General features: G+C 38.0%; 1 protein-coding gene across 1 annotated transcript in view; it reads right to left on the minus strand.

Annotated features, from left to right (window-relative positions):
• The window catches only part of kansl1b (KAT8 regulatory NSL complex subunit 1b), a 63,664-nt gene that overhangs the window by 34,985 nt on the left and 6,710 nt on the right, over positions 1-21,969 (minus strand). The window contains exon 2 of the mRNA XM_051885543.1: positions 8,874-10,122. Within this exon, the coding sequence (XP_051741503.1) occupies positions 8,874-10,033 (1,160 nt within the window). The 5' untranslated portion in view covers positions 10,034-10,122. The remainder of the gene's footprint in view (positions 1-8,873; positions 10,123-21,969) is intronic.

Consider the following 21,969-nt stretch of genomic DNA (forward strand, 5'->3'; position numbering starts at 1 on the left):
ATGAGTATCATTATTTGTGCTGTTGCTTCTAGAAGGTTCTGGCACTGTTAATTTGACCACCTGGGAATAAGTGATAGAGCAACAAGGACTTTAACTTTAGTAATAATCTCTTTACTGCCAAACAATGTGCAGTAAAACTTTATCCGATTGGTGGAGAGTGGGGAAATTGACAAAGCAGTCTATGATGTCACAATAGTGATGACTCACACTAATAAACTGCCAAGCATGTGCAACATAACATTCATTAGCCTTGATCCACACCAGCACAAAGACACAGACAAACCCTCGGGAAAGGGTATGTGACCTGAACCACAGCTATGATGACTTGCATATTTCATTACAGAACAAAAACAGGCCTAAGAAAGACGCAACACATTGAACGGTTTTATTCAATCACTGTGCCACACACATTTACAGGGGCACACAAACATACACACCCTTCACAGAGGAGCCTTTTCAATATGGGCCAGGCACTGCGGGCGCTGCCAGGTACAGATGATAGTGAGCCATACAGAGAGAAAGAGGGAAAGAGACCTCCGCCTAGGTATAATGCTACCTTATCAGAAGAGCTTAAAGATCTCATAAAATAAATATTGGAGCATTGTGGAAAACATATTTCCACAGAAAACATTCTACCACATTTTTGACATACACAAAGTATAGGCTGCATTATCTGGGAACATGGCTAGATAATTTGTAGCCAACATAAATATTACGAAGATCATCTAGCCTATAAATGACGTGAGAAGATGGGCATATTTTTAAATCTACATCTGCTATGGTGTTTTCTCATTTGTCATCTCTGTTTGTGGTCTGTGTCATACCCGGTTGAAAAAGTCATACTCACCATTGGCGAGCAGGGCTGCAGGCATGTGCAGATGTTGCTTCCTCTTTTACATTCCAGTAGGGTTTGGAAAAAAAAAAGGGTCAGTTTGGTCTAATATTATCAGCTGTCGCGTGTTTTTCTTTATAAAAAAAAAAAAAAAAAAAAAAAAAAAAAAAGTTATGCAGGTCAGGTTTGGGTGATTTAGGTCGATTCATGTTGTTTACATATCTTAGGACCTAAGAAGACCTCTAATTCCTATAATAATAATAATAATAATAATAATAATAAAAAAAATATGCTGTTAATAATTTTAAATTGTTAATAATAATAATAATAATAATAATAATAATAATAATAATAATAATAATTATTATTATTATTATTATTATTATTATTAATACTACTACTACTACTATTTAATAATAATAATTAGGGATGTCAATTGACAAATTCCCATAATCGATCGTTCTTTACCGAACCTTAACCTCTTAAATCTAGAGTCTATTATTTTCATAGTGTGAAAAAAAAAAGATATGAGCTGTAAAATCTTCGTACATAACAGATAGACTTGTTATATATTGTAGAAAAGGTCTCAACAACCAGAATACAACAAGCATTTTTTTTTTTTTTCGGGTCGAGACCAAGCATTTGTATGGAAATGCGCCGCCAACACACATGTAAACAGTATACACATGATGCTTTTGCACCTTGTTTTTGTTTGTAACTTTGTGAAATATTAGTAAACCACAGTAGATCACATATTTATTTAGAGCAGGTGGTCTCAGGCCCAAACACAACATAAGACAATGCGTAGATCACTAAGTGACATGACATGCTGCTTGCCTAAAGCTATAGGACTTCTAGGATCTGATCGGGTCACGAGTGTGTTAGGATGATGTTTAGAGACCGATCAGACACTATTTTACAGCTGAAGCGCGCTTAGATTGGTTTGATTGATCAGGTCTTGATTTACCATGCACCACAGAATAGGAGCGCAAAGCTGAAACAGCACTTGAAGATCGTCGCTCATCAACAAGGATCTTATTACTTGTTTATTCTATGTACTTTTATTGTGGCATTTACACAAGTAGAGGTTTTTGTGGACCCTTGGATGTTTCAAAATAAACAGCTAGCCAACCTAATCCATTGCATGGTTTGAAGACATTAATACACTTAGAATACGTAACTATGGCGAGCACTATGATAATGATGGGATCATTAAAAATTATTCAAAAAGCAGCACAGGCTCAATTTAACCACACTTCCCCTCCACAAACTACCAAGCATCAATTTTTCAGTACAGTAGACTTTCATACTAAGTGCAGGGTAGTACTAACACAATTCCGAATGCAACATAAAAACGGCAGCTTTGAAAGGTTGTGGACATGAGCTCAGAATGAGCGCCAGACGGCCAGAGCATGGAAGACATCTAAAGGTGAAAAGCAAAAAACAAAAACGCACACCTTTACATGGTTTCCACGGAGATACTCTGCCATCACCAATAAGACACAAGAGATGGTGGGCTGCTGTATCCCGCAGTCCAAAGGGCAACAGGGTGGATGGAAAATGCTGCTGGCAGTTTCAAAGCAGAGCTGATGTTTAAAAGGATGCCCTTAAATATTCATCTGAGAGCTGATTTACCGTTTCTACACTAATGGTTAAGATGCATACTCAAGCAGAGAAAACCAGTGCTTGAGCAGTGGGTAAGAGCAAATTAAATCATTTGCAATTAGCTTTGGGGTAGAAGTTAGGATGGATGGAGGAGAGATCACAGAATATACATGCAATGGAGTGCAATAGACCATAGAAAAGCAGCAGAAACTAGGGAGAATGGATATTTTAGCTTTTTACTCAGCCTTATGTCATTCCTATGGAAGCTTGTTTCCGCCACTAAATTAAAAAAAAATTAAAAAAGGTAATTGCGACTTTATAACTTACAATTTGCGAGTTTAATCTCAGAATTGTGCGATTATAAAGTCAGAATTGCGTGATATTTCTCTCGCAATTGTGTTATCACGCAATTCTGACTTTATAACTTACAATTCTAAAGATATAAACTCACAATTAAGTTATAAAGTCTAAAATGTGAGAGTCAGAAAACTCGTAATTCTGAGAAAAAAACATCAGTCTTTTCCCCCTCATAACTGGACATAACACGCAACTGCAAGTTTATATCTCACAATTCTGACTTTATATCAAGCAAATCTTACTTTATATCTCGCAATTCTGAGAATAAAATACGAATTGTGAGATTAAAAGTCGCAATTACCATTTTTATTTTTTATTTCATGGTGGAAACAAGCTTCCATACATTCCCTCTGTTTAACAGACAAAAAACAATTTTTGAAGCATATATTTGCGGTTCCTTCACATATAAATGACACTAAATGAGGCCTGTGGTTGTCAAGTTCCAAAATTAAACATGATAGTTTAGTATGAGAAACAGGCATTATTTACTAAACATCTTGACACCCACCCTGGTTTTCCTTAAAGGGTTAGTTCACCCAAAAATGAAAACAATGTCATTTATTACTCACACTCATGTCGTTCCATACCCGTAAGACCTTCGTTAATCTTTGTAATGCAAATTAAGATATTTTTGCTGAAATCACGTGACTTTGGCGCACCGAACCGCTGATTCGACACGCTGATTCATAACGCTCCGAAGCTTAATGAAGCAGTGTTTTGAAATCGGCCATCACTAAGTCGTTATTTTGTTTTTTTGGCGCACCAAAAATATTCTTGTCGCATTATAATATTAATATTGAACCACTGTACTCACATGAACTGATTTAAATATGTTTTTAGTACATTAATGGATCTTGAGAGAGGAAATGTCATTGCTGGCTATGCAGGCCTCACTGAGCCATCGGATTTCAACAAAAATATCTTAATTTGTGTTTCGAAGATGAACGAAGGTCTTACGGGTGTGGAACACCATGAGGGTGAGTAATTAATGACATTATTTTCATTTTTGGGTGAACTAACCCTTTAAGTAGCAATGTCCAATTTGTGAAAAGATCTTTCATTTGAGTCAATTTCTTTCAATTAATCATTTGACAGTTCTCAAAACCTGAATAATTCATTCACAGATTGGACTGATCTGATTCTCGAGTTCAACTGACTCACAGATCCAGTCACAGCAATTGACAGTCATTGGAGAGGAAAGTATTTAGTGCATAACGACTTAGTCTTAAATATTATTGCCTGTTCATCACACAAAGCTATCATAGCTTCAAAAGACATGGAAGACAGCCTTAGTACAAGTGAAATGGACCACATTCATGATACTTTAGCATACTTTTCCAAGCTTGATAGCTCTGGCCCCCATTCATTTCTCCTTTTGTGTTCCACCAAAGAAAGAAAATCATACAGGTTTGGAACAACATGAAGGTGTGTAAGTGAATTTTTGGGTGAACTAATCCTACATTATGGCTCTAACATCTTGTTACAGATTCAAGTCTGTGTATAAACAAGACTTTTGCATTTAATAATAAAAAACAGGTTTACATTTTACTCATGTAGATAAAGGATAACATTGAAGCTATACAGAGCTGCCTCATAGTGACAGCCCTGAGAGTAGAGGGAACAGCGCACAGCTGGGTCTGCCCTTTAAAAATCAGACAATCTTTCTCTGCTGTTGGCTTCAGGCTACTACAAACACAAATACATTCTCAATCAATCAAAACCTGATGAGATCCTTAACATATCTTGGGTCCATCCAGTTGGTGGCTACAGTGAATATTTTTGAACAAACAACACACATTTGCCCTGCAGTTTTAGGTCCACGACACATGACAAGCCAGAATCATTGTCTGTGTTTTGCTGTCAGAGTTTGTTGTTTTCTCATACTGTGTGTGTGTACCGGAAACCTCAGTGCCACAATTTAAGATCTCTCATTTCCTGTACTGACTAACGTGGGTCGCTCTGCACAAACTTAAAATGGTAGATGACAACATCAATCGTACTACACCACTCATGATTTGGTAAAATGGGATTTGAGTTTGTAAAGTCCATGGAATAGAACAGAATATCAAAATAAGAACTATACTGTGACATTTAGTCCATGTCCGTATGCTTTGAGGTCCGATATATTTTCTTTCTCTACCAGAGCAAGAATACTGATATAACACAAAATATTGAAATATGTGTCCAATAAAATACTCTTTAGAAGGAGAGAGTTGCCTCCCTCTAGTACTATCTGCCTGACTGTACAACAGCAGTACTTCACATTTGTTCATGCACACACATGTATTAACAAGCACACACAGAACAGGTGCAGCCATATGACTGTGGACAGGATGCGGAGTCAGAATATTTTCCTGGCAGTGCTTGTATTTAAAACAGCATTAATCTGACTTTAATGTGTGTGAAGAAGAAAGAACAGATGGAGAGAGGGCAAAAAGAAAAGAGAAAGCAGAAGAACAGAAAAAGTAGCACTAAAGATTTCATTGGGGGTGTTGAAAAGGGAAAAAAAAAAAAAAAAAAAAAAAGACAGATATAGAAAGTGCCAAGAAAGCAGATCCATGAGAAACTGCTTCTGTGATGCAAATCAACTAGCATGGTTTTATTGCTCATCATAATTGATTGATTCTCATGACAGATGTTCCAGAAACTGAGCATATAAAGTTGTTAGGTCTGTTTAATGAACATACTGATCTCAGAGAGGGCTGAGTATTTTAGTACAGTTTGTTCAGTCCATATCAGCAGAAGAATACAGACGTTCAACTGAACCCAATTCCATGAAAATCCTCTTGAGATCTAGAGTACATTTCTTCTGTCATCATTTATTCACTTCCATTCAGTCATTCATGTTAAACCTGTATGATTTATTTCCCTCTGCAAAACACAAAAGATAATACTTTCAAAAATGTTTCCAGTTTGGAGTATTATTATGGTGTACCAGACTGATTAAAGAGACGTCTTTCTGACTCACCAAATCTATTCATAATGGCCTTGTTCTATGTCATGTCATCTAGCAAAGACAGAAAGACACAAAACTTGAAACTAAAGAGGAAAATATCAGAACGTAAACATCAAAATTTCAAGTCTGACAGAACACATTTTAATTAGTAAGTCAAGACAACTTACATGAAAAAAACAAAAAAAACAAAACAAAACAAAACATGGAAGTGAATATGGAAAACTGAAAAACTATTAGAGAGGGGATCAAAAAACAAAACACAAAACACTTGTCAAGCCGGCTGTGTGACCTCAAAGGTTGACTGGTAAAACCAGAAACCATGCTGATGGGGAGGCCTTGATAATAGTAAAAGAAAAAGTGCTTTTCAAGATAGTTTGCAGGCATTAAGAGAATAAAGAGTGTCAAGTTATCAAGTGAAGAATATAGTTCTAATTTCTGATTTTCATTTAAAAAAGGAAGCAAAGTCTAGACAGAGCAGGTAACTTTTTAACATTACATTGGACAGACACACAACCCAGGAAAGACATAAAGGGAAGCAGTGTTAAACACTATATTATGGTTGGTTTTAATGGTTGACCGTTATTGATTTCTTTTGAGCAGAGGCTGATAGCTTTGAGAGAAGGGTGCCCGATTGCGCATTATATATAATATATATATATATATATATATATATATATATATATCTCATCTTTAAATAAGCGTTATACAGCTGGCTAATATATATATATATAGCCAGCTGTATCACGCTTATTTAAAGATTTTGAAATTAAATGTATATTTATTTTACTTAATATTTACTAAATTGGAAAAATAATTTGAAAACTAATATGAAAAATCATCTGAACTTGATAAAATAAAAAGAGTTTAAAAATAAATATTAACCAATATTTACGAACCCTAATTTAATTAAAAAATGTATGACCTTCTTCCATGGAACACAAAGGAGAATGTTTGAAGATAATCCTGGCTGTTCATTTCAATATAATTAAAGTGAACAAGAAACAGATGTTAAACACCAAAATGACAAATAGAATCACCAAAGTGAATAGAAGAAAATGTAATTGATTTGATTGACCCTAGCTCTCTTGGTGTGTTCATGCTCAATCAGTAAAATAATCTTTTCAATTAATAAATTCATGTAGTTCACAAAACCTGTCTTAATGATTCATGACATCCCTTTTCAAAACTGCAGTATTCAAAATGGCTCCTTTTGTGGTCCACAGAATTTTGGAATGATAAGGGTGGGTAACAGTCTTGAGGAGTCTTTACAGCAGAAGGCTGCATGACAGGTACAAACGTCTGATGTTCGACTAGTTCAATGGCTCCTTTTCATACAAACCGGTTCTAGCTAACAGGATTACAGCCCAGAAACAATGAATGCCGCCAGCTGGTGCGTGCAAGTGCATGAAAGCTAATTGTTAGCCTATGGTACCAGAAGGACACTAGCAAGACTGAGAAACGTGGTTGCACTTGTGTGTTCATAATGGATGTTGGGGCTGGTCTTCATGGAAACATGGTTATTTAGTGGAGTTTCATTCCAGGAGTAACATGGATGCATGCAAACACTGTATATGGACCACCTTTGGCAATTCAGGTTAATTATTAGCAGTGTTTGAGCACTCTTAATCCGTCTGAGGTAGGAGAACGGTACAAAATAATACCTACAAAAAGGTAACATCAACAACATAAAATCCCAATAACTCTACTTAGCTGAATCCAATACAACAATAATGAAAAATCAAATGGGATGCATTTTCCTTCTATTGACTTCTGAGGAAATCAACCCTGTTTACTACCAATGAACCAAAAACAAACACAAATGACTCACTGGGTAGTGCAGATTTGCTTTGGATTGCACTCAAGTGACACCTCGGCTCATCAAGACACTGGCTTTAATGGCTGATTAAGCAGCAAGACAAATCAACTACCTATTAACAAAAAGACCTTGCATGCAGTTACAACATGTGGTCATGTGGTCCTCAATCCCACAAAGGAATCTGTTGCATTATCAACAAAAGAATATAACACCATTTTAAAAAAAAGTACCTATAGATGTGTGGAAGGCAAACAGTGAAGTTAAAAAAAAAAAAAAGTTACACAGTCCTATGTCAATGTGCTCGTCACTATGCTCGTCGTATAATCTGCAAGTAAGCCTATTTGTCCTTGCGCAATAGTCATGTGACTGACTCCACTGAATGTAGGTTATCCCCACATGGAGCAGTCTTAGTCCGTTAAAAAAAAAACAAAAAAAAAAAAACACACTAGGCTACTGAGACACTATACAACTACAATGATGCAGCAAAAGAAACCAATTGAAGAATTGTTGCGATGGAGCCTATGTTTAAGTTAGGCGAAAGTGGTATTTATCACAGCTATACATCTTTTGTGTGCCAATGCTTTTATCAATGATCTAGATCTGCCTCATAAAGAACATTACTTTCCTTGTGTCTGGAATATTTACTTGGTTTGAGAACAAGGCATTGGGAAAACAAGTAAATACTGGGAAGATGGTACAAAAAAAAAACCCAACCTAAAACAAATAAATATAAAACAAACACCAAAAGGAAGTAAAAGTTAAACACCGCCTTATCTTTGCCCTCCACTTGTCTAGTACGTTCTTACCCGGAGGTTGGGATGGGTGAATACAGGCCCAATAACTGAATGGCAAAATGCGCGTACAGATTTAAGGAAGTGACTCACTGCCTCTCAAGAAAAATCCTTTGCCATTTGAGTGTATTAAACTAGGCACAGCCCTTGGGAAGGGAACAACTGGCTAGCTGTGTGTAAGGGAGAGTGTGGGGCATTCTTGTGTAACCAGGACAGTAATGATATTCAAGAGATGAACACATACCTTCATTATCAAGAAAATTCCTCTGTAACAAAAGCAATCAACGTGATCTTGAACTGAAAGAACAAATCTACATTTACAAATGCACAGACATGTACAACAGCCACTCACTGAATTTACAATCGGTCAATAACATCTGCACATCATGGTTCATTACCGTGTGAGAACGCAATGGTTTTATGAAACAGCATCACCCAGCCTGCATCAGCACTTATCCTACATTACTACAAACCATCTGGATTCACATTATCGAATGAATCAAGGTTGGTACTCACAGAGGAATGTGGCGTTGCTCGATGTCGACCCGAGCCAATTCATCTTCCTCCACGTCGGTTTCTCCTCCAGAGCTGCTTTCCGTGGCGTCAGAATCGAAAGCACATTCAGCAGATCGCAGGTTGGTGGTACAACTCAGGGACAGTCGTTCTAATTCGGCCGGCATGGATCCGCTCTTCAGGAAACGTCCCAGTCCGTCCCTCTCCTGAGGCGTGAGGGTGTCGTCGGCATAACGGCCCCTTGGCCGTCTGGCATCCAGAGCACCCAGCGTGCTCTGGAGTAGTCCGCCCAACTGTTGCTGCACGTGGCGCTCCACCTGCTTGGCCTGCACCACCTGTAGCCGTTTGCGTAGTCGCCGTAGCCGCGCCTCGATCTCCCCTTGTCTGCTCTGACTGTGCTGGGTACGGTCGCTTATCTCCGCCCCAAGGTCACCTAAGGGGTCTTGTTGGGTAGCGAGCAAGAGCTCTTCACTGCTTAGCGGCATACATTCTGAGATTTTGTCCTCTGTGAAAGGTGCAATGGAGGCTGGGGATGTTGCAGGAGGTTCTCCATTGCTGGGACAATTCTGGGACTCACCCGTTGACAGCTGGTGCTGCTCTGCACCGTCTCGAAGAGGACCATTTGTTGTCATTCCCCTGGTAGCAATTAAAATTTGAGTCTGATTTGACAAATCCTGCTCGACAGTATGTTGGCCACCATTAAAAGTCACTGAATGGTCTCGTTCAGTTGGTTTAGTCACTTTCTTTGTCACACCATTGACAGTGGCGCCTTGGACGGTGGGCGGCCCACATGGCCCACCTCCTCCACCGGCACTCATGATGCTCTTTAGCTGCTCTTCAGAGAGCTCTAAAGCCTGGTGCTTGCGTGGTATGAGGCTCGGCAGGATGCTGTGCGTCTTCAGTAGAACACCTTGCAGCTTGAGAGACTCATCTGAACAGTGATATGAGGTAACAAGGGGCTTGCAGGGGCCGGCCCCACGAGAGGGGCGCTCCTCCGAGGCCTTGCGCTTGACTGCGCCGTTACTGGACACGAGGATATGGTTGGTGGTACCACTTTCCTCCACGCCACTCGGGGAGAGGGTGGAGGAGGGCGGAGCCAGTTTGAAGCGTATGCGGTGAGTTTCGGCCGGCGCGTCGGTTAGAGCGGGCGCCATTGCAGCCATGCAGCGCTGGGAGGGGGCGGGCGAGGGGGCCTCTCCCGGTGCCGAGGCCAGCTCCACACCACCCACCCACCACTGTTCCAGGGGGCAGCCTGAGAAAAACACAAGACATAGAAACATCACAAGTCAAATTTAGCGGTTTATCATGGACTGACTGGACAAAGCAGACAAAAACAAACCACACTTCAAGTATCAAAAAAGCCTTGCATAAGGCTTGTCTACTACTGACAGCAAAATGGAAATATTTGCATGACCTTAGGGGTGTGCAATATCATGGTTTTAGATTGTGAATGATAAAAATATTTCCATGATCTGCCTTTGAAGAAAGATCGTAGTATCGTGCTACAGTGCATATTCTATCAGTTGCAGTTCTGGCAGCCCCGTCCCAACATACTGTACAACGCGACTTATATTCACATCACGTTTAGCAACGCAGCAGAGGGTTACACTCACATAACACTGCAGTTTTTTGCCATCACAGAAGTATATTATTGGTATGCGTTTTAAATCCTTGCCAGTTCAACTTTTTATTCGCACGCTATTCTGACATAAGCTTTCTGAGCGTGTACACCCGAAGTAGGGCTGGGCGATATGGCTGAAAACTGTATCACGATATCAGTGTTTCATATCGGTCGATATCGATAATTATTGATATTTTTTATGACCCATTTAAAATAAGGACCAGGAGAAAAATATATTACATTTAAACATTTTTATTTTAAACTTAACCTTCCTCTGATCATAATCCCCTCAGTTATTAAGACAGAAATGTCAACAACCATGGAAAACTCAAATAATTAAAATGTTGTGCGGTGTTGCAGCTACAGATGTTGTTGGTTGAATACGGCTGTGCTCCAAAGGGTGAGCGCGGCTAAGGTGGTACATCAAGTTCGTGGTATTACCAGTCTTGGCGGGGACGACATTGGTCTGACTACGGTCAGACTTATAATATCCAAAAAACTGCCATACTGGCGAGCTGACTTTTCCTCTTTTATTTACAATTTCCTCGCTCGCTGCGGCACTCATTTTCTGCTTATCAGTCGCCGGTTACTGAAGAGGAATCCAGCAGACCAGCACGAGACAACGATATGGCGCAACCAAACATGATACTGTTACATGATTGTCTGTTAGCATGTCACTCCCTACGTTGCTAGGTTACCAGAGAGCGAGTGCCTTTGTTAATGCAACCAAACTTGCTTCGCAACCTCTGTTTTCTTCCGACGAAGAATAAAAAAAATATTGAACGTTTTATCGAACACATTTTTTATTGATATCGATCACGTGTCTATCGCGATACATATCGTTATCGTTTTATCGCCCAGCCCTAACCCGAAGCATGCGCGCACTAGAAGCCTGTCACACAGTGTGTGAGTCCTAAACTAAGTTCTTTCGTGTCTTATTGCATTTAAACTGTCAAACACACATAAGGTTTACATAAACACAGTCATTTATATATTAAGTGAATATAAACAGTTCGAAAGCATGTCAGTATATTGCATCCATGCATTTGGTCTTAAAGTGACAGCAGCCTAATATACCTGCTGCTGTGTCATTAATGTTAATCAAATAACAAAATACAAAGAAAATCACTCACTCCTGGAGACTGAATAACTTATGTAGCTTTAAGAATCAGTGTATATTTAATTCATACAATGAAGTCTATGTAGTGTTTCATTTTTATATTTATATTTATTTTTATACTTGTCTTATAATGGTCCTGTTACAGAAAATACACCTACTGTAACAGAAAATAATAATGTACATTTCATTTGTATCTTATATCGTTTTTCTCATATTATTTGTAATTTGCATCTGTTGTTTTTAATAACAAACAATTAAATAAGATTTTGGTTGTATCGCCCACATCAACTTTGGCCTATATGGTCAGGGATGCAAACAGGTAAGAGGAAAAAAGGTGAGAACATTGAGTGGGGGCGGAGGCATGTTATTTAAGACAATATTGGCTGATTAGACGGCAATACTAAGCTGAACTGCAAACTGTTTGCCCTCTCTCTCTTCGCCGTTCCCACATCTCAGACCTCACATACAAATATTACCCTTTATAGACATAGATTTTAAAGTAAAGAGTAAAGGAAGCACTGTACAGTACTTTCTGAAACAACCAGTTCTTTATTTACCCTTGTAAGTTCACAAGTACCCCCCCTTTCTCATTGGATCTATGCAAATCCCATAGGTGACCTATTTTGATCTCAAAAAGGTGAGTTGTCACTGAAAGGTGAGAAGTTTGAATCTATGATGGTCTGTCATTTTTTCTTTTGTTACCTTTTAAGGCTAAATTTTTAAATGGAGAAATTAGTTTGGCTGTATATCTCAGTGACTTGCAAAACAGTCTTAAAAAATAAATAAATAAATAAATAAATAAAATGCTATAAGATTGTGGATCGCAATCCTATCAGAAAAAAAAAACGTTATGTTATTTTTGCCATATCGCCCACCCCTACATGACCTTCTAACATTTACAGATGAAGAATATACCTGTCAAATATAAACTAAGCACCGAGGTAAATCATATCTCAAACGCATTAAACAGCACAAGTTTACACAAGGATGCTCTGTGTCCTCTGCTATTTTTCTAGATGTGCTCGTAATATATTGTACAAACTCAATATACTGCCCAGTCCTACTAACTGTGTGTGATTAGAAGATAAGCTACATCTTGACGAACAACCCAATTACAACTCATGACCCATTAGTTGAGGACCACTGCTTAACGGTTGACAATATCAATGCAGGTCAAACCTTAAGAGGAAAAAACAAACAGAGCTAAACACAAAGACAGAGTTTAATATGGAAGCCAACTAGATAGATATAAGCATATTTCAGTTATAGCGAAACTCAGGCCTTCAGACTGTGACTTCAGTTCTGTGACGTCAGGCAATGTTTATTCGCATTATTCTCAAAACAATGACGACAGACCGTGACGTTTGATGTGACTTTGCATGCAGGTAGTAGTTGACAGCACCAATAACTAAATCTGGAACATAAACCAATTCATTCTGCACTGTCAAAACACTTCAGGTGTAAAACATTCTTATTAAATCTAACAAGCTGATGTGCCATGCCTTAACGGATTTGGTGAATATTTTGAGAGCAGAGACACAAAATTAATTCGCAGAGAGACTTAGGTTCTTAAGATATAAAAACGGAGTGGGGCGACTCACACTAAAGCAACAGGGCTGAAAGCTGAAATGTCACCTTGTCTTATGAAATGGCCATTACAATAAATTACATGTGAAAAAAGGCGGCTAAACTGTCTCCATTCAAAATGAAAACAGCTACTTTGAATTTGAATAGATCGTCCAAAAATTACATGCAGATTTTAAAACGAAACACTAGTTGGTATTTTCCATGCAGTTACAAGTAACTGAGCTTTCAAAAAGGATACACAAGAACCATAAAAGACTGAATGAATTATTCAGAGAGGTGTAGTAAAATGGAGCAATTAATTCTTTGATGATGAAAGCTGACAGAACAATAATTTTTGGATGAACTATTCCTCCTAACCTGTTTGGTTAAAGTCTAAGGTAGAGAAACATCTAATGGATGTTTAATTGATGTGTAAAAACAAGAACCTGGTTATTTTGAACAATGAAGATGACAGGAGAAATTGAGTCCTAATATTTCCACTTTACTTAATTTTGGCTTTCTGTACAATGCACTTCCTCACACAGCCTGGCTTGTACAGAATAGTTGGAAAACCACATAATAAAAACTTTATGTTGTTTACCTCTAGTGTGTGGAAAGAGATGGATAAGAGGCAGATTTAGGTTGGGAACTGAGCAATTGAAAAGACAATTTCTACTTTAAATAATTCAGCTTCAACAATGTGACTTCTCGAATAATACTTTTTCACTGCACAGGAAGGTGTGTGTGCTTAAAGCGTATGGGAAGAGTAAAGGAAACTAAAGCAAACGCCTTTAGCAACAACAGCAGTCATGTTTCATGCCAAACATTATGAACATATCTAATATTAGTTCTTTTCTAGCAGCGCGATGAGTGATTAACGCTTCTCTAAGTTTTCAATCATCATTTTATGACACATACATGTTCAAATACAAATCACAAAATGACTTCCTGTAGTGTGGAACTGAACACTTAAATCTGGTAGTGAATACCATGTTCCTCCACTGACATGTCAATCAATGTGGTGGTACTGCAGTTCATGTGACCTTTACCTGTACAAGATAACCAATCTTCAAGATATCTTTTAAAAAGAAAAAAAAGATTATGTTAAAAATGTAAAAAAAAAAAAAAAAAATTAAAACGGTCATTGTGAGCTCTGTGGGTGCATCCACACCTCCCTGGGTGGGGTGGAGTCTTGTCACAGAGCTCTTTTAACCATTATCTCTATTAAGGACCTACTAGTCAGAACAAACCTGACCTTATTCACATTGTTCTTAAGAGCAGTGTCCCATGAAAACAATGGAACCACACCTACAAGAACAGAGATATCCTACACACAAAAAAGTGGTTGAACAGTTTATTAAAATGGCATATGCCGACAAATAACTAAACGCAATATAGTGGATATAACGCAAATATAAACAACTTAATGAATTTAATTAAAATTTAATTTAAATAAGATGTACACAATAAGATGTACACAAACCTGTTGACTTTAAAGGGAAAATATATGCACTATGGAATGACAAGGCTGTCGGTCAATTCTGGAACTGACACTAAACAGAATGACATTTGTTACCCAGACAATCTGTACATTTACATGCACAACAAAATGCTAATAACTATCAAAAATCATAGCGAGCACTGGTACAGTCTGTGCAAGAGATCCAACGAATGCCTGCATTGAAAGTGTGAGTACTGCGTGAGGAAAAAAATGAAAGTTTAAAGAGTTTCAGTGACATTACTACATTAAACTACTAGGGCTGGGCGATATGGGCAAAAGTCACATCTCTGTATTTTTTGGCTAAATGGCGATATACAGTATATATCTCTGTATTTTCTGCATGTTTCTATTTGCATTTCAGAAAAAAAAACAATCTGTATTTAGTTTAACAACCTACCTAATGTACTACAAACAATGTTCATACTGAAGGCTGTTAAAACAAAAATAGTGAATGTAACCATGTAGTCTGTTATATATGTGCAAAAAGGGGGAAATTACATTACATTACATTCTAACATTGTAACATTACAATTTAAAAGTAAAAATAATGCTTTTTAAAGCAGAAGTTAGATTCACTAAACTAAAAATGAAAAAAACAAAAGCACAGACTAATTAGCCATATTGGCCTATATTTTGATTACACAATTACAATAGTCACTTTACAGTTACTGCTATAATAAAAATACACTAACTTGTAGGTTTAAAATTCAGCACATGGCACATATGTTGTTCAACAGCAAACATTTTAGCAAAATGTATATTTTAGTCAGAATTATCGCGATCCCATTCTATTGCGCCCCGTCTGTTTGGCGCGCACGCGCGCGGCGGCACTCATTCATGGAAGTCTATGAAGTTTAGAGGAGATTCGCTAGCAGAAGGCTCGTCCACTCCTGACAGCAAAATGGAGAAATTTGCATGACTTAAAATGACTTACCTGTAAAATGTAAGTTATGCGCTGAGGAAAACACCACATCACAAACACATTAAAGAGAGTGAGTATCTGTCAAATGAGTCTGTCAGTCTCAAAAGCATCTGACGGAGCAAACTATACGTGTTAACTATATATATATATAGTCTTACAAGTTAATTTTAAAGCCCTTAATATTAAGCATGTCTCATGTTTATGACAAATTGTATTATGCATTTTCCCTGCAGCAGCTCACTCTGCATCCACCACTATTTTTCAGATGCCTACTGTATATCGATATAAACGGTATTGCCTCATTCTGTATCGTATATTAAAAATATATCGATATATCATACAAACTTGATATACCGCCCAGCCCTATAAACTACTATAATGTTGAATGTAATGTATAACAATGCAATGGGGGAATATTTGTGGGTCCTGATATAATTATTTTAATAATAAAAACCCTCTTTTCTTTATTTTGGCTTAAAATATTGCAATAGTATCGTATCGTGAGTTCAGTATCATGATTTGTATTGAATCATGACATGAGTATCGTTGACCTAGGGGTGTGCACGAATATTTGATTTGTAATTATTCAAAAAATAAAAATACTATTTGAATTTTACTACATTGTTTTGCTGGCTGTAAATGCAGTGAATCCATAATAAATCCCAATAAAACCAGCAGTTATAATGCACTGTGTGGCGTTGTGGAGCACGTTTAACAAGTTTATTGTGTTTTATCACATAATGTCGTTGTCTGCCTCGTGAAAGATTGGAATTGCTTAGATGAAAATTATCTTACTAAATGATCTTAGAAAATGGAATTACTTTTGATCAGATGAGTTAATGAATCATAATATCACCACCACAATGAGAAATCACATGAAATTCAAACACCAGTGGAATGAGGAAAGACAGCTGTCCATCACTGCATTCACGACAGGTAAGTGCAGCTGTACCTCGAGTGAGCCGATAAGATAACTTATCTGATAGCAAAATGATCGAGACATATGCTTCCTTTAGGTTTTGTCGAGGGAGACATGTTTAAGAACAGAAAAAACAAAGAACTGTTAGAAACTCAGCTTAGCACACGTCTATCTTTGTGTCTCTGCAACGTCTGTCAGCGCAGATCGTTTTCTTACCCAAGCATATGTATATTATTGTTCTTCTCAATGTGAACGTGAACACGATAACGATATTCCAATTTGAGTGTATATGTATGTTCTGTACGATAACTGCCGCAGTCTGCTTTATTCACATTTTTCCGTTTGCGCTGCTTAAGCTTAAATGCTTTTGTTCTTTATATTTTTTGTTTGCACATACTGTTTAATGTTTTCAAGTAAAAGAAATCTTTAAGACATAACGTAAGCTTGCTGTGTATATTGCCTAGTTGTAAGCTTGTTCAGAAAAAAAAAGTTTCTCATTAAACGTCATTTAAATAAACAAGTATTCAAATATTCGATTTTCATGAGTCCAAATATTCGATTGCAATATTTTTGAAAAATTAGTTACACCCCTAGTAAATAAACAAGCACAAAAATATGAGCAGATTGAAAAATCCATCAGATCACAGTAAAAATGTGTAAGTGCAAAGAAAAATCAGGGTAACGGGCAAAAAAAAAAGTTTTGTATAAACAGTTTATAATAAAAACAGTTTAAGGCTTTGCCCTACCTTACATGTTGACAACTTAACCCCTGAAATCAAAATTTAAATTTTTTAGCTTTTAGTATGAATATGTTAGCCTTAAGTTTATGAATAATCTGGTGTGTTCCAAAACAATGACAAAATTTGTATTTAGGAGATTCAAAACTTGATTCAAGCATTAAAATCTTACAGTCTCTCACTTCCGCTAAAATGGATCATGGATTTTCTTGACATCACCGCAGACTTCTGATTCTAGAGAGCATTTGATTGGACACAAGATTTGATGAGAAGCTGAAGTCCCACCCCCTCCTGCACTATCAACAGACACTGAAGCTGCGGCTGAAATCAATCTTTTGTTCACACATTTACTAGTTTCTTTTATGGTGAATGGCACATAGTGCACTATAGAGGATAGGGAACAATTCAGACAGTGGAAATATGCTTTCCTTTGACACGAATGAAGTCTGTTTTCGCATTAGTGTCACGTGAACCACCACAGCGCGAGCAGTCTGCTCCTGTCCAGAGACACAAGAGCACAGAGCGGATCATACGCGTGAGTCGGCACAGACCACAAAACGTTCGGACACATTTGAATTCTACTAACAATGCTATATTTTAAAGCAATATGGAGGAGAAACAGAGATTATGACGAAAATTGGGTTTTACGAGCTCAACGGCTCTGGTCGAGCTGTGATCTAGGCGAAGCGCTACTGGCCATTTTGAAAAAAGGGGATGAGCTTCTAGATATATCCCGCCCTGCCTTCTTGTTTCATTGGAAATTACGTCAACAGTGAATAAAGCTGCAAGTTCCAAGGCACTTCAGTGGACCTTTAAGCATTATGGCTGGGTACTTAACTCGGTACCGACTGAATTACGTCGGTACTACAGAGTACCGATTCACATTAAATCAATCAGTACCAAATTTCGGTACCTGAGAACGCAAGGCATGAGGGTACGTTAGAGAAAAAGAGAGAGAGACTGTGATGTGATGTCACCCCTGCAACTTGTTCAAAAACAACACACAGGGCAATAGCTACCCAAAAACATTCTGAAGTGTGGTTACATTTCTAGGGCCCTATGGTTTCCGCGATGAGGAAAACGCGGACAGAATCCATTCATAGAAACGGAATTCACTGTATAACGCAGAATGTCATGGAATTCGGCAATTTTTGGATGAATAAATCAAAAGTAGGTCAGTCACCTGAATCGAATTGTGATATGGACGAGTGTCTGTGAATATTAAACTGCAAAAAACAGTTTAAATATGAATCCTGCATTTTCTCCTCTCTGTATGAATGAATGGCATGGTTTAGTTTACTACACACACTGAAGCACGCCTGATGCTTGCTGTGTTTTCCGGCCTCCGCCATCTCACTAAATGAGGACATGAACACATGAACTTCATCTCCAGAGCTGCTGTAGAGTCACTTCATGAGAATTTTACCATTTCACTTGAGAAAAAAATATCATATCATATATCATATCCACAAAGAAACTTCAAGGTAACCCAGCAACCCGTCAAAAACCTTAAAATGGACCAACATCAACCTAGCTAATATTGTAATCAAGCCAAGAAAATCCATAAGTTTGTGGTGTTTTGGAACAATTAAAAGGCTCTGAAAACTTTGAAACAAAAAACAATATGAAACTATACAGGCTCAATGACATACACCCTTTTACGCACACCCTGGCAATAGACTTGCCATTGGCTATACAGTGGGTACAGAAAGTATTCAGACCCCCTTAAATTTTTCACTCTTTGTTATATTGCAGCCATTTGCTAAAATCATTTAAGTTCATTTTTTTTCCTCATTAATGTACACACAGCACCCCATATTGACAGAAAAACACAGAATTGTTGACATTTTTGCAGATTTATTAAAAAAAAAAAAAAAAAAACTGAAATATCACATGGTCCTAAGTATTCAGACCCTTTGCTGTGACACTCATATATTTAACTCAGGTGCTGTCCATTTCTTCTGATCATCCTTGAGATGGTTCTACACCTTCATTTGAGTCAAGCTGTGTTTGATTATACTGATTGGACTTGATTAGGAAAGCCACACACCTGTCTATATAAGACCTTACAGCTCACAGTGCATGTCAGAGCAAATGAGAATCATGAGGTCAAAGGAACTGCCTGAAGAGCTCAGAGACAGAATTGTGGCAAGGCACAGATCTGGCCAAGGTTACAAAAAAATTTCTGCTGCACTTAAGGTTCCTAAGAGCACAGTGGCCTCCATAATCCTTAAATGGAAGACGTTTGGGACGACCAGAACCCTTCGTAGAGCTGGCCGTCCGGCCAAACTGAGCTATCGGGGGAGAAGAGCCTTGGTGAGAGAGGTAAAGAAGAACCCAAAGATCACTGTGGCTGAGCTCCAGAGATGCAGTCGGGAGATGGGAGAAAGTTGTAGAAAGTCAACCATCACTGCAGCCCTCCACCAGTCGGGGCTTTATGGCAGAGTGGCCCGACGGAAGCCTCTCCTCAGTGCAAGACACATGAAAGCCCACATGGAGGACTCCAAGATGGTGAGAAATAAGATTCTCTGGTCTGATGAGACCAAGATAGAACTTTTTGGCCTTAATTCTAAGCAGTATGTGTGGAGAAAACCAGGCACTGCTCATCACCTGTCCAATACAGTCCCAACAGTGAAGCATGGTGGTGGCAGCATCATGCTGTGGGGGTGTTTTTCAGCTCCAGGGACAGGACGACTGGTTGCAATCGAGGGAATGATGAATGCGGCCAAGTACAGGGATATCCTGGACGAAAACCTTCTCCAGAGTGCTCAGGACCTCAGACTGGGCCGAAGGTTTACCTTCCAACAAGACAATGACCCTAAGCACACAGCTAAAATAATGAAGGAGTGGCTTCACAACAACTCCGTGACTGTTCTTGAATGGCCCAGCCAGAGCCCTGACTTAAACCCAATTGAGCATCTCTGGAGAGACCTAAATATGGCTGTCCACCAACGTTTACCATCCAACCTGACAGAACTGGAGAAGATCTGCAAGGAGGAATGGCAGAGGATCCCCAAATCCAGGTGTGAAAAACTTGTTGCATCTTTCCCAAAAAGACTCATGGCTGTATTAGATCAAAAGGGTGCTTCTACTAAATACTGAGCAAAGGGTCTGAATACTTAGGACCATGTGATATTTCAGTTTTTCTTTTTTAATAAATCTGCAAAAATGTCAATTTTTTGTCAATATGGGGTGCTGTGTGTACATTAATGAGGAAAAAAAAAAAAAAGAACTTAAATGATTTTAGCAAATGGCGGCAATATAACAAAGAGTGAAAAATTTAAGGGGGTCTGAATGCTTTCCGTGCCCACTGTGTGTGTGTATTATATATATATATATATATATATATATATATTATATATACACACACACACACATATATAGCCAATGGCAAAACATGACGAAGTCTTTTATTTAACTGAGTCACAAAATGCAAAAAAAAAAAAAAAAAAAAAAAAAAAAAATGCAGATGCATTTTACTTATATTTACTGACAATTATTGTGGTAATCGAGTAATTGGTCAATTATTTTGACAATTAATTGAGAAATCTGATCTTTTTTTGTGGTAATAAAAATAGGTTATGTGGTAATAGTGAATAGGCTTTAAAATGACTTAAAATACATACATAACATCAAGGCAATAACAAATAAACATGAACAACACTGTTATAATACATAATGTAATATAAACATATTATAAACAATCAACTTATGTACATTATGTTTTAAAACAAATGCCTGCAGAGGGCGAACTGATGTATTCTCCTGTGTTAGTGTAGGTTTATAAATGATAGCACTATGCTATGCTATATTATTGTTTTAATTTATACTACAGGGCTGCTGAATGCTCGAATCTGATTGGTTGATCAATGTTCTAAGGTGTGCAATTATTTTCAGGGAAACACACGGCTAAAGTAGCTCTAGGCAGGTCTTGACCGCATTACAGTTCCATATCACTTCGCCAAATGATTTCAGTTATTTCAAAAAGGTCCTTACAGCCTCTAACAGCAAAAGAAACAAAACCCACAACTACACCGACCAAGCAAATAAATATAGTAAACTATAGGTTGAAAACGACAAATTATTGTCATGGTTTTTTCCACTTTTTATTGTGTCCTGAAAGCACATTCTCTCTCGTGCACGCGCTCTCTCTCTCTCTCTCTCTCTCAAACGTACACACGTTAGTACGAACACACACTCGCACAGAAAAGTTTTTGTCAGCGCTGCTCTGACGAATTAATCAGTAAAATGACTCACCAGCGAGGTAATAACTGTGCGATTCTTGAGGTGGATAAACTTATAGTTTTGTTTCGCTATTAGTAGAGACAGTGCTGCCATGAGAGAGGCACAGACACTCAGGTAGGCTAATACACATTTTCTCTCTCTGCGTTAATAAGTGCGTTAATAACTGCATCAACGGTATTATTCTGCTATCAAGGCTCAAGCCTCTAGGTCTAAAATGACGTTTTGGAATTAGCAACGGAGGCTTGGGATGAGATGCGTAAGCAATTAGTCCCACATACAAGAGTGTTTTAAGGACAAAAACCTGACAAATCTCTTAAAATATAACATTGAAACATTGTCTGGCGTTGTGGTAACCGTAGTATAAGCGGAATAATTGACGACGGGCCATTGAATTCTTAGAAAATAATGCACACCGAGGTGTAACGGCTGCATTACCACCTCGGGTGTGCATTATTTTCTAAGAATTCA

Source organism: Ctenopharyngodon idella, chromosome 3 (genome assembly GCF_019924925.1).
Source record: "Ctenopharyngodon idella isolate HZGC_01 chromosome 3, HZGC01, whole genome shotgun sequence".
NCBI lineage: Eukaryota > Metazoa > Chordata > Actinopteri > Cypriniformes > Xenocyprididae > Ctenopharyngodon > Ctenopharyngodon idella.